The sequence below is a fragment of the Periophthalmus magnuspinnatus genome, chromosome 13, assembly GCF_009829125.3.
Source record: "Periophthalmus magnuspinnatus isolate fPerMag1 chromosome 13, fPerMag1.2.pri, whole genome shotgun sequence".
NCBI classification, from domain to species: Eukaryota; Metazoa; Chordata; class Actinopteri; order Gobiiformes; family Gobiidae; genus Periophthalmus; species Periophthalmus magnuspinnatus.
Window position 1 is genome coordinate 17921043 of NC_047138.1, and position 15324 is coordinate 17936366.

Below are 15324 nucleotides of genomic sequence, written 5' to 3' on the forward strand. Positions count from 1 at the left end.
AGGTATGTAAAAGGTATATGGGGACACTTAATATTCATTGTTAAATTGTGTAAGGTGGATGTAAGGTCTGGTAAGGTTCATGTAATTGAAATGACAAAATATTAAATAATGCACAAAATCTGGTAGCACTCTCAATGTGCTATATGTATAGCACATTGATATATATATGTACAGTGCAACAAAAAGTACAAGACTGTAAAGTTTGGTGTAGGTCAGACATGGGCAAACAACGGCCCGGGGGCTACATACGGCCCTTTGGAGTTATCAACCCGGCCCGCTGAATGTGACCAAATTATATTAAAATAGGTTCAATTTACCTTTTCAACAAGTTGTTGATCTTTTGGCACTTGATAAATCTGAATGTGAGTTTTTCTGCTGTGTTTATTTAACTGAAATGTAACACATTAATTATTAATATAATGACCCTCCTAGGACATATGTGGACAACACATTTTGGGTTGTCTAGACCACAATGCAAAAAAGTTCAATTTAGATGTTTTTTATAAGAGTTTAGAATGTTCAGAATACTTTTTAAATTTTTGTTTTTTGCAAAGTCTTCCTGCTTCTGTCAGCAGCACTTCACATTAGACACATTGTTCCAAGAGGCACAATTGTTGTTTCTCATTTTGTTTTTACATTCAGGACAAATGTTGCTGTGTCCAGGCACTTAAAAATAGTTTGTGCAAATGATTATTCAAAGATTTTATCAAAATCATTAAAAGGTTCACATATGAGGACATTTGTTTTACATCACTTTTCTCAGAAACTACATAATGTAAAAAGATAATTCTTTGTTTTTACACTTATCAGGTCTCAATCAGCCTAAATAACAAAAGAGAAATTAATAAAGCATGTCATGCAAGAGCTCGGGTCTTAGGAGGTTAATGTATTTGGAAAACAGTTTATATTGTTTATATTGTTTTAAATATGGTAAATGTGCCTGTGGTGTCACCCCTTAATAATTACTGTAAAATGTTGCTCAGGCATTGGAATAAAAACACTCTCCATTTCTTGTGGTGTTGACATGCCAACCTGAAGAGGCAGGGGCGTCTCAGTTCTCAATGATGATGAGGTCAGTTTTGTCATTTACAATGAACAGAATATAGCATAATAATTTACACATGTTACAACTAAATACCCCTCAAAAAGCCTTCTTTAAGAATGTACTAGAATATACCTACTTAAATGAGTATTATGCAAAATCGATTTTTTTTAAACAATAAAAGGTAACATAGTGATCTAAATATGTATTATCTGTTACCAGTTAATACCCCATAGAAGTAAAATATCCCGGCTTTAAGTACTACCCACCTCTAAACCTCTCCCTGTGCTTGGGTGCAGACAGTGGACATGGCGAATGCGTCTCCGGACCTGGACAACGCCGAGGCCCAGCGGCAGCTCCACAACAACAACCGTCCGCTCTCCTCGGCATTCTGGGAAACGGAGTGCACCAGCTCCAAGCTCTTCGAGTGCTCCCGCATCAAGGCTCTGGCAGGTGAGAGTCCGAACTGCAATCATACCAGCCACATGTGCTGTACATGTGGAATCTGAGGATGGCAACATGCCAGATGGAGTGATTTCCTTTTAAAAACAACCCATGAACAAAACATCCGCATGTTGAGGCATTAATATTGTCAGGAGTGAGGTCCACAAATGCACCATATTAATCTTGTGCCTTAAAATGGCATTCTACACCCCATGAAAGAAAGAGGGGAGGAGGTGCAGGGTTTAGAGGACTAAAGGGGAGCGTGAGGAGAGGTGGGCTCTGGCTTACTAAAGGGAAGAGTGAAAAGGAGCAGGGTCTGGAGGACTAAACGAGAGAGTGAGGTGAAGAGTAGCCGGGTCTGACAAATTAAACTAATAACAAGTAATAAGGCATATAATGAGTAAGAACAGTAGAGAATGCTATTTAATGCTATTTGCCATGTAACGGCAAAAATAAGTTGATTTAGAGTTTAGTCCCACTTTAAATTATTGTTTACTACTGTTATGTACTATTCTCATATTCTGCTGGTAATTTGAAAATAAGAAAAAGTGTTATCGTGGAAGACATCTTCAGATCCTACTCATATAGAATTCCAGCATGTCCTCCATCTAAGTGATACATTGTATGTATCACATGAACACAACTGCACACAACTCCTCTTATAGGGCTCAGGTTTCATCTTCATGATTCTAATGAAACTGCAGTGCATTGAATTTACAAACACAGTGGAGAACGTCCTGTATTACCACATGACATCACAAGGTGGAACAGGCTGTTTTCAGTTGAGAGAAGAACTCAGCCTAAATATGTATCATTTGTGTGTTAAACATATGAATGAAACAAAACACAACTCCAGCTATGCTTTTGATGAGGAATCATTATAACATAGACCAGAAAATAGCATAATACAGGTCCTTTAAAGTCCACATACCTTCATCTTCCACTATGTCGCATTAAACTTGTTTATCTTGCATTAGTTTCATTACCCATGTTTTTATTACTCTAAGAAACCTTGAAATACTTACTGTGAGCGGGGTCACCTCACCACAGAGCTGATCTGAAACTTGGGCTGTAAGTTGGGTCACCTGTTTCTCTATGGAGATAGACAGATTTTATTGCTAGAATGTGGAACATTTCCAGCTCAAGCAATAACATCTCCATGTAGGCAAGCAGGCGGGGTTCCTTAACCAGAAAGTTACATAGTGCCCCTTTAAAAGAGTGTGTGGTGTGCACACAGATGAGCGGGATGCAGTGCAGAAGAAGACCTTCACAAAATGGGTCAACTCTCACTTGAGCCGCGTGTCCTGCCGCATCTCCGACCTGTACACCGACCTACGGGATGGCTACATGCTGACCAGGCTGCTGGAGGTGCTGAGCGGGGAGCTGCTGGTGAGCCCCATGTGTCCACATTCTTTGTTATCACACACTGGTCCACAAACATGCCAACATACACTTATGTTCGTTTTGTCAAGTAGCATGGAAACTCAACATTTCTCTACTTGTCCTCATACGGGTCCACACACACGTCCCTGCATCAAACACAAACATTGCTGTACAAACGTTTGTAGAAGTTTTGCAATGAGTTCATAGAATATAGATGAAAAGGCAGGAGACAGTCTGAATCTCTTATGCAGAAGAAGTTTATAACAAATCACAATGGTCGGGGGGACTTGAACATCCAGCACATAGGATTGTCACACATGGGATGGTGTATCCAAGCCTTGATGATGCTTCCACATGAAAAATTTAAATAACCTCTGTCATGTATCATATTGAATGACATATTGAAGGACCGTGCGTATGTCAGAAGACATGACACATCTAGATGCTATGGCTACAGTGTTCTAGCTTGACCGTACATTATGAGCAGAGTCCGGTTTGACCCGATAACAGTAGTGATTATTCTATTATTTTCTTATTGTGTGATCTTACGGATGCCCCTCAGCCCAGGCCCACGCGCGGCCGCATGAGGATCCACTGTCTGGAGAATGTGGACAAAGCCCTGCAGTTCCTCAAAGAGCAGCGCGTGCACCTGGAGAATGTGGGCTCCCATGACATTGTGGACGGAAACCACAGGCTCACACTGGGGCTCATCTGGACCATCATCCTGCGCTTCCAGGTCAGACTCACATCTGTTCCCAGTATGCAAGCTTTCTCCCAGAACAGAGCAGGCCTACTGGGCCTGATACTAACCTTTCTTAAATTTTGTTATTATTATTTTTTGTTATTGAGTGAGGCTTATAAAATATTCAATATGTCAAAAGTTAAGCAGTTAAGAAAAAAATTAAATAAGCAAAAGCCATATAAATACTGTTAAGGTGCTACAGGGGTCAAAAGTAGTGCAACACTATTTTTGTAAAGCCAAAGTGCCTTCTCCCAGGAATAGTGAGAAAAACATTAAATAAGAATTTGGTGTTATTCATTGTAAACTCTTTTGATTTGTCCTCCAGTACAACTCCAAATTTTACATCATTAGTTATAGGAAGAATACTTTGAAAATGTATTGACTTACAGAATACTGAACACCCACATTAAAAGGTATTTTGTGATGTATTCTCTGACATCTGAATACTTTGAATACTTTTACACTGAGTGCATTATATTATAGTGTAAAAAACATGACATTTATTTACAGCTTTATTTTTGTTGCACTTTTTGTTCTGCATTCATTTATGTCCAATTAGAGACACAAAATCACTGATGCACACACTGCAAGACAGGGTTTTATTTATTATCACTAATACTGTGCAATTCAAAACATGGTGAAGCTACTCAAAATGAGTATTCAGAATATATATTTTTGGTACATGTATTCAGCGAGTAACACTTTTAGGAGACACCGCCACAAATTTAGTATGTGCATCTATGATAATAAGTCCTCTTCAGACAGAGATGGTGACAAAATGTTACTTTTTGAACACTTTGCAGCTATAAGTTGGACCACATTTACTGTATCATCAATGTGTGTATTTTATTCATGTTGCAGAATTAATTGTTTAGTCCACTGTCCACTCTGCACTGTCTTCATAGGGTAGGGGACGCAATGGGGGTGGGGACGGTATAGTGGGCTGTGGGCAGTATAGAGGGCAATGGGCAGTGGACTGTGAGCAGTACAGTGGGCAGTGCAGTGGGCAGGTGGAAGTATAGTGGACAGAGCAGTGGGCTGCGGACAGTATAGTAATCAGTGCAGTGGATAGAGCAGTGGGCAGTACAATGGTCAATGCATCGGGCGGTGGGTAGGGTGGAAGCAGAACTCTGCTTATGCTACAGTTGTAATGAGTGGTATAAGCAGTATAGTGGGCTGTGGGCAGTGAGCAGTGTAGTGGGCAGTGCAGTGGGCGGTACAGTGAACAGTGCAGTGGGCAGTATAGTGGGCAGTGTAGTGGCCAGTGGGTAGGGTAGAGGCAGTACTCTGTTTGTGCTACAGTTGTACTGAAAAGTATTGTCAGTATAGTGGGCTGTGGGCAGTATAGTGGGCAGTGGGCAGTATAATGGGCAGGGAGGAGGCAGTGCTCTGTTTGTGCTACAGTTGTACTGTGTGGTAGCTGCTCTGTCAGCAGAAGGAACCAGGACTGCAGCAAAACATGGAAATGGAGAGAGGGTGCGGCTCACGAGTGCAGGGGACATGTGATCATCAGTATTTCAGAGTCAGCATTAAATTATGTAGTTATTGTGAGTATTTATTATGCAAATGGTATAATATACTATTGATATGTTGTAGTGACATCACGTTGAAGGTGTCCTACATGTATCTCTATGGTGGAATATTCAGCCGTTACCTTGAAGACACAATGCACACATTAGCACTGTCAAAAAAGGTTTAAAATAGTCCGAAAACTCAAGCAAAAATACAACACATTTTCAGGAGCCTGTGATAAATATGAGCATTCGTGGTCCTGTTTAGATGTTTGATTTTTAACAAAAAGGTGAAGAAAAACTGTTGGATAAAGCTAGCTAGCTTGTGACTGTAATTTTATATGTGAGAGACTTGTTGCAAATTAGCTCTGATCTAGGACATGATACATTTTGACGTATGATATATCGCTCAATTAAATATAGACTCTAAACGATAATACTGAAACTAAATTATTAATACCCCTAAAGCAGGATTATCTCCAAATTTGATTCTATTAAAATATGGTTAAAACACAAACTGCAATAGATCAATAGATGAGTGCAATACTTTAGTGATTAGTTTGTATCTATAATAAGGAGTTATCATAAAACTTTTCTGACTAGTGCAAAGAAAGGTACAGTACATACGATAAATATTGATCCCCAAAAATATAATTCCTTTCATATATTGATAAGATAAGTGGATATAGTAATTATTGTGACAGGCCTAAGTCTGGTTTAGTTATCTTTCTATAGTCTTGTAGAGGTTACTAAAGTCATCTGCTTCACACTTCATAGCAATTGGTCAAATCCACCTGTTACTCACTCAAAGCATTGACAAGATTGACCAAAAAAAATGGTGAAAGTTGATGAAAAAAATTGTTTGTGTTGAAGCATAGAGCTGCACTCTAATGTCTGAATCAAGATAGCATATTGTCACAGGAATGAGATCACAATTCAATATTTATCACCATATCACCCAGCACCAGGTCCAGGTCTGGTTCTGATTTGGTCCAGGTTTAATGTGGTTCCAATGTGTCTCAGATCCAGGTGATCCGCATCGCCACAGAAGACAACAGGGAGACACGCTCAGCCAAAGACGCCCTGCTACTGTGGTGCCAAATGAAGACAGCCGGGTCAGTCCACTGTCCTCACACATGTCCTCATACATGTACACACACATGCACACACACATGTCCCCACACATGCCCACACACATGTCCACACACATGTCCACCCACACGTCCACCCACATGTCCATATACATGTCCATGCACATGTCCACACAGATGTCCACACACGTACATGCACATGTCCGCACACGTCCATATACCACACCATATCACATTCAGTTGACTAACTGATGCGCAGGACATGTCTTTATTCAAGAATTTCTTCAATCAATTACAGCTGTAGTATTTTTGTTACATATATTTGTTTTGTATTTAGTTGCTTCCTAGCATTGTTTGTATCCACAATTGTGTACATTTGATGTATTTTTGAAAAGTGAACATATTTACATGACTCAAAGTGGTGTGAACAAATAGGTTTCTTCTTATCCAGGATTTTTATGGTTCTTATGGTCTGATAGTTAGGAAATGACTTAATACTCCAAGTATGATACCACAAATACCATCATTTTATTTTTATGTTAGCATTCCTTCTGATGAAACTCAAAGTCATATTAAAACTGTTTAAAGCCAAAACTGTCCTGTTAATATGATTTTTTGCAGTATCAATACCTGCTCAAATGAGTATCTAGTTCCGATATTAGTTTTAGTATCGATTAGAATCTCATTTCCAATACTTTTGACAACCCTAGTCTGATGTACTCCATCCATCCTTTGTGCTCTAGGTATCCCGAGGTCAACATCCAGAACTTCACCACATGTTGGAGAGATGGACTGGCCTTCAATGCCCTCATCCACAGACACAGGTGCATATCCAGTCTACTGGTTACTCTCACTGTCTGCTGTCCACTGTCCACTCTTTTGTTGTGGTATGACACTCACACTCAGAGTGGTGTCACCGTGTTTGAAGCTGCACTCACCAGATATATATATATTCACACAATGAATACAGTAGATTTCCAATGGGAGAATTTGTCCAGGATTTAGCACTCGAAAAGCAGGCTTGTTCCTAAGTAGACTCAACTTAGGTGACTTGGGCAGGTCACATGCCTCTGCAAGTGGTCAGGTACTTTGGTCTCATCAGCAAGACCCTAAAGTTATGTGTTGTGTGTTCAGACCAGACCTGATGGACTTCCACAAACTGACCCGCTCCAACGCCACTCATAACCTGCAGCAAGCCTTCACCATCGCTGAGCAGCATCTGGGGCTCACCAAGCTCCTGGACCCTGAAGGTAGGACCATTACCTCTGTCCACTCTGTACTGTCCACTCTTTCTTATCCACTGCGTACTGTCCACTGTCCACTCTCTACTGTCCACTCTACTTTCCACTCTTCACCATTGCTGAGCATCATCTGGGCGTCACCACGCTCCAACAGAACACTAGAACCTCTCAGGCATTTTCACTGTCAGCCATACAGAAAGAAAGCGTACTAATGGAGGAGTCTTACGTCCTTAAACTTCCTAGTTCTTTGGCATGGAGGTGGCTACCAAAATATGTGTATATGTACTGACTTATCTGGAACTAAGATCAGGTGAGCTGATTAGCCAACTGTTTTTCAGTTAGTTTGTCTTAACTTTTTGTTGAAAATAACACAAATCAAACACCTATTCAAGACCAGGAATGCTCGTATTGACCACGGGCTTCTGAAAATGTACTGTTTAAATGCATTTTGTTTTTGTTTTCAGACAATGTTAAAAGTTTTTGGCAGTGTTTTCTACTGTGTGCATTGTGTCCCCATGATAACCACTGAACATTCATCCATAGACATGCATGCAGAACCCCCAGCAATTGGTGTTTTTCTAGAATGTGATGGTGTCATATTCTCTGAGTTAAATATGAGTGACTATCTGAAACCCATACATAGGGCAGCAGTTGTAGGGGAATGAAGAAGGACTAGGTTAAAGAGCAGGGCCTTGAGGATGTAATCAGAGACATGAGGTAGAATAAACTGTAGTAGTCCGAGAGTTGTAAGAAGAGACATGAGGCTGGAGTTCCAACGCAGAATTTACATCAGTACCCAGAGACATGAACTATCAACACATTGTGATAGTATTGTCCAGTTTAGTGCAGGGTAGCTATTCTTTTGTTGTAGGGAGTAATATACCTCTGATGATGTAGGCCAAGATCATAAGGACTGAGCTGGCAGTGTGGGGCTGGCTGGCACAGCACAGAAATGCAATTTCTTTGTCAAGTCTGTGTAATCCCTCAGTTGTCCAGGTCTGATCTACAGTAAAAGCCACTAACCACTCCTTTGAAGCCTAACCCTAACCCTAACACCATCCTCAGACCCAAAGGGAACAAAGAGAACAATAGAGCTAGCCAGGATGCCAATATGTGTGAAAAATACTCATTAAGAGTTGTATGAATATGCTAAGTATCACTGTTTCCAGTTTCAGTATAGTTAGCTCCTCCCTTCAGATAAATATAAGGCAATATCCACCAGCAATCTGACCAGAACTGAAGAAGCAGCTTGGGCAGCGAAATGTCTTCAATCCTACAACTTTTTGTCCAGTTGACTTTTTTTTTTAATCAAGGTTAGTACATGGGACAGCAGAGGTGCAAATCAGAGGATACAAAGTGGCTGAGTGTGAGAGATGGCTAAGGTATACTTTTGTTACAGTTGCCCTGTTCCTAGTCTACATTGGACCCATCCTTCAAACCTGTGGGAGACCTGTCAGGACCAGTAGGCTTCTACAGATGTTGAGCTTGGTTCATGGACAGTAGTACCCAGCCGAATGATATTGTAGGTGTTATATCATGTGTGTGATTCATGCAGATGTGAACACGGAGAACCCTGATGAGAAATCCATCATCACATATGTGGTCTCCTACTATCACTACTTCTCCAAAATGAAGGCTCTGATCGTGGAGGGCAAACGTGTTGGCAAGGTACAGTATTCCCACACTGCGTACTCAAATAAAAGTACTGCTACACTAATACTGCACAAAGTCAAATTTAAATTTGTCCAGAGCTTGTGCACTCTTTAGACCAGGTAAAGCTGTTCTGTAGGGCCTTTTTCTGCTTGTTTCCATGGAAATGTTGTTCCATTGGCTATAATATTACACAGTACGGCATAGAATGTATCTATCTTTAAGAATATTCCAAAGTATGTTTTTAACATTCTCTTTCCATTCAATCATGCAGGTGACATAACACCTCCAGAAAATTGTGCAGTACTATAATACTTTGACTACAGGATGTCTCTCACAGATTTTGTCTCTTTTCTCCATTGGCCTGCTCCGCTCTGGCTCTGAACAGGTGCTTGACAAATGCATTGAAGCGGAGAACATCATCCAGCGGTACGAGGCACTGGCGTCTGAGCTGTTGGACTGGATCGAGAAGACCATCTCCATCATCAGTAACCAGAAGTTTGCCAACTCTCTGAGCGGAGTCCAGCACCAACTGCAGGCCTTCACCAGCTACTGCACTGTGGAGAAGCCCAGCAAGTAGGTCCTTCTCTGATAACCTAACACCATGGAAAAAACTCACAGGACCCACCCACAGTTCCTATCCATCACACCAACCAACCACTGCACCCACCACAAACAGCACTCACAGCACCCACCCATCATGCCAACCCACCACTGCACCCACTGCACACTACACCTACAGCACCCACACCACCCACCCACCACACCAACCCACCAAAAAAAACCCCACCACACATACCACACCCATAGCACCGCTCCCAACCACACCAGCCAACCACTGCACCCACTGCACCTACAGAACCATTATGTAAAACATAAATAGGTCATTCTTTTACATTTTACACCTAAAACAGCTTAATAATAGAAACAGATCCATTGATCCTCTTTATAGTGACTTTGCACCATAAGCAGTAGGTTTTCATTTACTTGTTTTTATTGTGGCTACATTACATATATGAACCCAATGTGTATGACCTGGATTCTGAAGTTTTTGAATAATCACACATGCATTCAGCACAATGGGAGAGAAAGAGGGAATGTCAAATGAAAATTGACATTAATTTGAGGTTCTCAAGCCTCAAATGCTGGACAATACAGAATCCAGTTATTAGGGGGAATAGCGGAATATTGTTATAACATGGTTATAACAATTCTGCACACCATGCTCAGTAAAGCCATATAATGCAACATTCTGGGTTTCTTTTGCCAACAAATGGCTCAAATAAATGCATGTTTTTTCATTATGGATGTTTTTTATTGCACTGAAAAACATGTGTCTTTACTGTGAGCCGGCTTGCATCTTCACAAACCTTACTCTTATTTGGTCTGGAGGGTGGCTTCTTACCACCCTCACCATTAGAGTAACATGATACCACGTCATGACCACAGGATCTCAATTAAACGTACTTGTGTGCAGAATCTTAGTTAAAAGTGCTTGTGTGCAGGTTCCATGTTAAACGTGCTTGTGTGCAGGTTCCATGTTAAACATGCTTGTGTGCAGGATCTCAGTTAAACGTGCTTGTGTGCAGGTTCCATGTTAAACGTGCTTGTGTGCAGGTTCCATGTTAAACATGCTTGTGAGCAGGTTCTATGTTAAACGTGCTTGTGCGCAGGTTCTTTGTTAAACCTGCTTGTGTGCAGGTTCCAGGAGAAGGGGAACCTGGAGGTGCTGCTCTTCACCATCCAGAGCAAACTGCGTGCCAACAACCAGAAGCCCTACGTGCCTCAGGAGGGCAGACTGCTAGCCGACATCAACAAGGTGGGCAAGGAGTTTTAGTTGTTTATTTCAAACTATTCATCATTTTTATTTTTATTTTAAGTAAAGTTAAATTTACTTACAACTTGCATCTAACAGGTTTTTCCACATTTTTACTTAATTGGATGAATAATATCTGGCGCTGTACATAATAGTCATAGTTTTACACCAGTTAACTGGCAGTGTGTGAAGAAAAGTTTATTTTATTTTTAGTGCTGAAGTGGTGAAATAGAATGGGAGCAACACAGAATTCAATCCAATTGAAATTCAAATAATCAGATCATTGTGTAAGGTAGACCAGCGTTGTTTTGTTTTAGTGAAATGAGCAATCACTTTAAAGGAGATATATTGTGCAAAATCAACTTTTATGAACGTTTGTTACTTTCCCTTCTTAGTTACCCATTCTCACTTACATTTAGAGCAATTCATGCATGTTTGAATGATACACGTAGAATTCTGCAGGTTTGGACATGTAATGTTATTTTAAATTGACTGTTGGGAGAGCATCTGATGGTTGCTATGTGCAGGCCTGGGAGAGACTAGAAAAGGCGGAGCATGAAAGAGGCGTGGCCCTAAGGAAAGAGCTGATTCGTCAGGAGAAGCTGGAGCTGCTGGCCCAGCGCTTTGACCACAAGACCACCATGAGGCAGGCCTGGCTCAACGAGAATCAACGTCTGGTATCACAGGTGCACCACGTGGGGACACCCTTCTCCTGTCACTCTCAAAATCCTGTTTTTTTTAAGTGGGACTGGTCTAGTGATACACAATATCTCTGTACTGTGGCAAGACAAATTTTGCTCAAATACATGCGAAAATAATTGAAATGCCTGCACTGAAACAGCAAGTTTGGCTCACAGACAGGGCTCCACAGCTCTGAGTAACTGGATTCTTCCTACAGGATAACTTCGGCTACGACCTGCCGGCCGTGGAGGCTGCTATGAAGAAGCATGAGGCCATTGAGGCAGACATTGCTTCGTACGAGGAGCGCATCAGCGTGGTGGTGGAGCTGTCTGCAGAGATGGAGGCTGAGAATTACTATGACATCCGTCGCATCCTGGCCCGCAAAGAGAACATCCTGGGCCAGTGGAGCCTGCTCAAGGAGTTGGTGGCAGGGCGCAGGTCCCGGCTGGAGAAGAACCTGGCTCTGCAGAAAACCTTCCAAGATATGGTCTACATGATTGACTGGATGGAGGATACTCAGGTACAGCTATCAGCTGGACTCTACTACATTCATATTTACTACTGCAAAGTAATTATAGGGATAAACAGTGTCCACATCTCACAGTACTTTACTATTATCATAGCAATAGTTCTAATTGTAAAACCTTTCACTTAAACATATTTCAGTTTGTATTCTGGATGTTTCAAAAATACAACACTGCTCCGCTTAGAGCGAACCCTTAGAGTCTGTCCTGCACTCAGACCTGTCTTCCTGTGTCTTCTTGTGTCCCCCTATATCCTTCAGGTGCAGCTGCTGTCCAAAGACCTGGGGAAGCACCTTCTGGAGGTGGACGACCTGCTGCAAAAGCACAGTCTCCAGGAGGCGGACATCAGCATCCAGGCTGAGAGAGTGGAGCTGCTCAACAACGCTGCGCTCAAATTCACCACCATAGAGGGTAACCCCCTCCCCCGTCCTCCTTCTGACCAAGGCTGTCCACTCATTTACAGGGGAAATGTAGAGTAGCTGAAAAATCTATTCAAGTACACTCATGTTACTCAGATAGACTGGGGTACTGAAATGCCATGTTTATTTATATAGAAAAACAAAAAATAAGTGAAAGTGTAGGGTTTTGAAGTGACTGACCCACAGTGCAAAGTAAAATAAGTCACATTGGTCTTAAAGGTCCTATATTATGCAAAATTGACTCTTGTGAGCTTTAAAAACTTACCTTGAGTTTGTAGTTTTGTTTCATTTGCACATGTAAATCCAAATGATTCTAGTGAAGGTGTATGGAGTTTAGAAACACAGTGGAACATTTTCTATATTACTACATGGCATCACAAGATGGACATTTTTCAGCCTAAATATGCAGGATTTATATGTTTAACATGCATGAATGAAACAAAACACAGGTATGTTTTTAATTAAGAAACAACATTATAAAAGAGATGAAAAAATAGCTCATAATGGGCCATTTCAAATAAAGTGGAAAGCCTGGATCCAATCATCATAATGTCCACAGTTCAGACCTGCAGCTTTAGACCTCCTCACTGATGATTTGTCTTCTCTCCCACATAAACTAAATGCTTTGCTCTTTCAGGTTACCAACCTTGTGACCCTCAGGTGATCTGTAACCGTGTCAGCCATGTTTCCTCGTGCCTGGAGGAACTCAAACTGCTGGCCTCCAAAAAGCGAGAGGATCTGGAGGAGTCCCGGATGCTGTGGGCCTTTTTTCAGGTGCAACTTTCAGATGTCCTCAGAACGTTTCTGCTTCTCTTGAGTGGATGCAGGGATTTGATCTGAGCTTGTCGGTGTTGTAGGAGTTGGAGGAGTCTGAAGTTTGGATCAAAGAGAAGACGTCCATTCTGGCGACGCAGGGCTTGGGCAAAGACCTGACCAGTGTGTTACGGCTGCTGCAGAAGCACAAGGGGCTAGCTGGAGAGCTCCTGGCCCACCGCTCACTGCTGCAGGTATGCAGCCTACATCAGCACAGACAGCACTGACACTGGTGTAGTCTGGTTAGTAAATTGGACATGGTACCATACACTTCACAAACAAAGTTTTATGACATGTCTTTACACCACGGCACTGTTATCCTGCAGACATGCTGCTCACCTATTCTGATCACCTTCAGATCTTTCTTCCATCCCTCAAAGTCTGACGTGTGTTTGTGTTCTCCATAACCTCTTTGAAATGGCTATTCTCTCATGTGACAGAGCACCATGAAGCAGGGCAAGCAGCTCTTGAGTGAGAAGAGCCTGCTGGCTGTAGGAATCCAGGAGCGCATCCTGGAGGTGAAGGAGGAATGGAAACATCTAGAAGAGCAGGCCGCACAGCGCCTAGGACACCTACAGGAGGCACTCAATTTTTTCCAGTTCTCCACTGAGATGGACGACCAGGTGGCATGGCTGCAAGACGCCTATCGCCTGGTCTCCAGCGAGGACTTTGGGCATGATGAGTACTCTACCCAGTCTTTGCTGAAAAAGCACAAAGGAGTCACTGAGGCTGTGGAGAAGCACCGCATGCATGTAGTGGCCCTTCGTAAGCACATGGTGGCGCTGCCCCTGCAGTACCGTGAACAGGAGGTAACTGACCCTCTACCTATGTGTATGTGCAGGAGGTCATTGTGACCCCACTGTGTGTGTGTGTGTGTCTGTATGTGTGTGTGGGGGTGTGTGTGTGTGTGCAGGAGGTCACTGTGACTCCATTGTGTGTGTGTGTGTGTGTGTGTGTGTGCAGGAGGTCACTGTGACTCCACTGTGTGTATGTGTGTGTGCAGGAGGTCATGGTCACTCTGACCCCAGTGTGTGTATATATGTGTGCGTGTTTCTGTAGGAGGTCAGTCTTAATCCAGTGTATGTGTGCAGGAGGTATGTGTGCAGGGTATGCAGGGTATTTATCACATTGTGGGAACTAAAATCTGTACTCTTTGTCCTAATGACATAAGTTCTTTATTTGATCAACAACCTGGTTTAAACTTCTGTTAAAATAGATTAAGGTTTGGGTTATGTTAAGGTTAGACAACAAGATACGGAGCCAGCCTGCATAAAAAGGTAGTAAATTGTGGCCTCAAATTACAATTTCGTTCCCACAACATGTAATTCATACTCATGCTTTAGCCCATTCATAACCATGATTTAGTCAATGTGTACAAATGTATGTATAACAAATTGTAATATCTACACTGCCTGTATTATTAATTATTGTGTTTATAGAAGCAAAACTTAAAGCCACATGGCCAATTTGCATAAACTCTGCTGATGGAGCCCCATTATCTCTGTGCTCTGCCACAGACAGACTAAAGGACAGGATTTGGTACAGTATTTGTTGGGACAGAGGACAGAGCAGAGGCTGCAGCTGATGGTGAGTCCGGAGAATATTTATTCTGTTCTATTCATGGCACATATCGAGATGTTGGAGGTGGTTCATGTTTAAACAGTCACAGATCAACACTCTGTGAGGTTTATTGCAGTCTGTGAGGTTTGTTGTTTTTCTTCCAACAACAGCATCTCATCTCATCAAAGCAGTAGAGGAAAGTGTGGAGGCTTATTATAATCAGTTTTGTTGATGTTGTAGTTTTTTATTAAACAATTAGTGTCACGTGACTTCTCTGTTGATCCCGCAGCTGGTTAGGATGGTTGAATTCCCCATATACAGCTGAAACTCTTTCTCCTATCTGCCTATGACGCTTATGGATGACCCCATGATGTAGCTCCAAAGGTAAAAGAGATACAGGCCAGGAC

The 15324-nt window shown here is 41.9% G+C and overlaps 1 protein-coding gene across 1 annotated transcript in view; it reads left to right on the forward strand.

Moving 5' to 3' along the window:
• LOC117380239 (spectrin beta chain, non-erythrocytic 1-like) overlaps positions 1 to 15324 on the forward strand; it is a 54859-nt gene that overhangs the window by 3125 nt on the left and 36410 nt on the right. The window contains exons 2-16 of the mRNA XM_033977008.2: positions 1342 to 1495; positions 2724 to 2875; positions 3432 to 3605; positions 6146 to 6237; positions 6957 to 7037; positions 7348 to 7463; positions 9010 to 9122; positions 9493 to 9680; positions 10806 to 10923; positions 11448 to 11606; positions 11819 to 12121; positions 12386 to 12536; positions 13182 to 13318; positions 13402 to 13551; positions 13798 to 14166. Of these exons, the coding sequence (XP_033832899.1) occupies positions 1351 to 1495; positions 2724 to 2875; positions 3432 to 3605; positions 6146 to 6237; positions 6957 to 7037; positions 7348 to 7463; positions 9010 to 9122; positions 9493 to 9680; positions 10806 to 10923; positions 11448 to 11606; positions 11819 to 12121; positions 12386 to 12536; positions 13182 to 13318; positions 13402 to 13551; positions 13798 to 14166 (2448 nt within the window). The 5' untranslated portion in view covers positions 1342 to 1350. The remainder of the gene's footprint in view (positions 1 to 1341; positions 1496 to 2723; positions 2876 to 3431; positions 3606 to 6145; positions 6238 to 6956; positions 7038 to 7347; positions 7464 to 9009; positions 9123 to 9492; positions 9681 to 10805; positions 10924 to 11447; positions 11607 to 11818; positions 12122 to 12385; positions 12537 to 13181; positions 13319 to 13401; positions 13552 to 13797; positions 14167 to 15324) is intronic.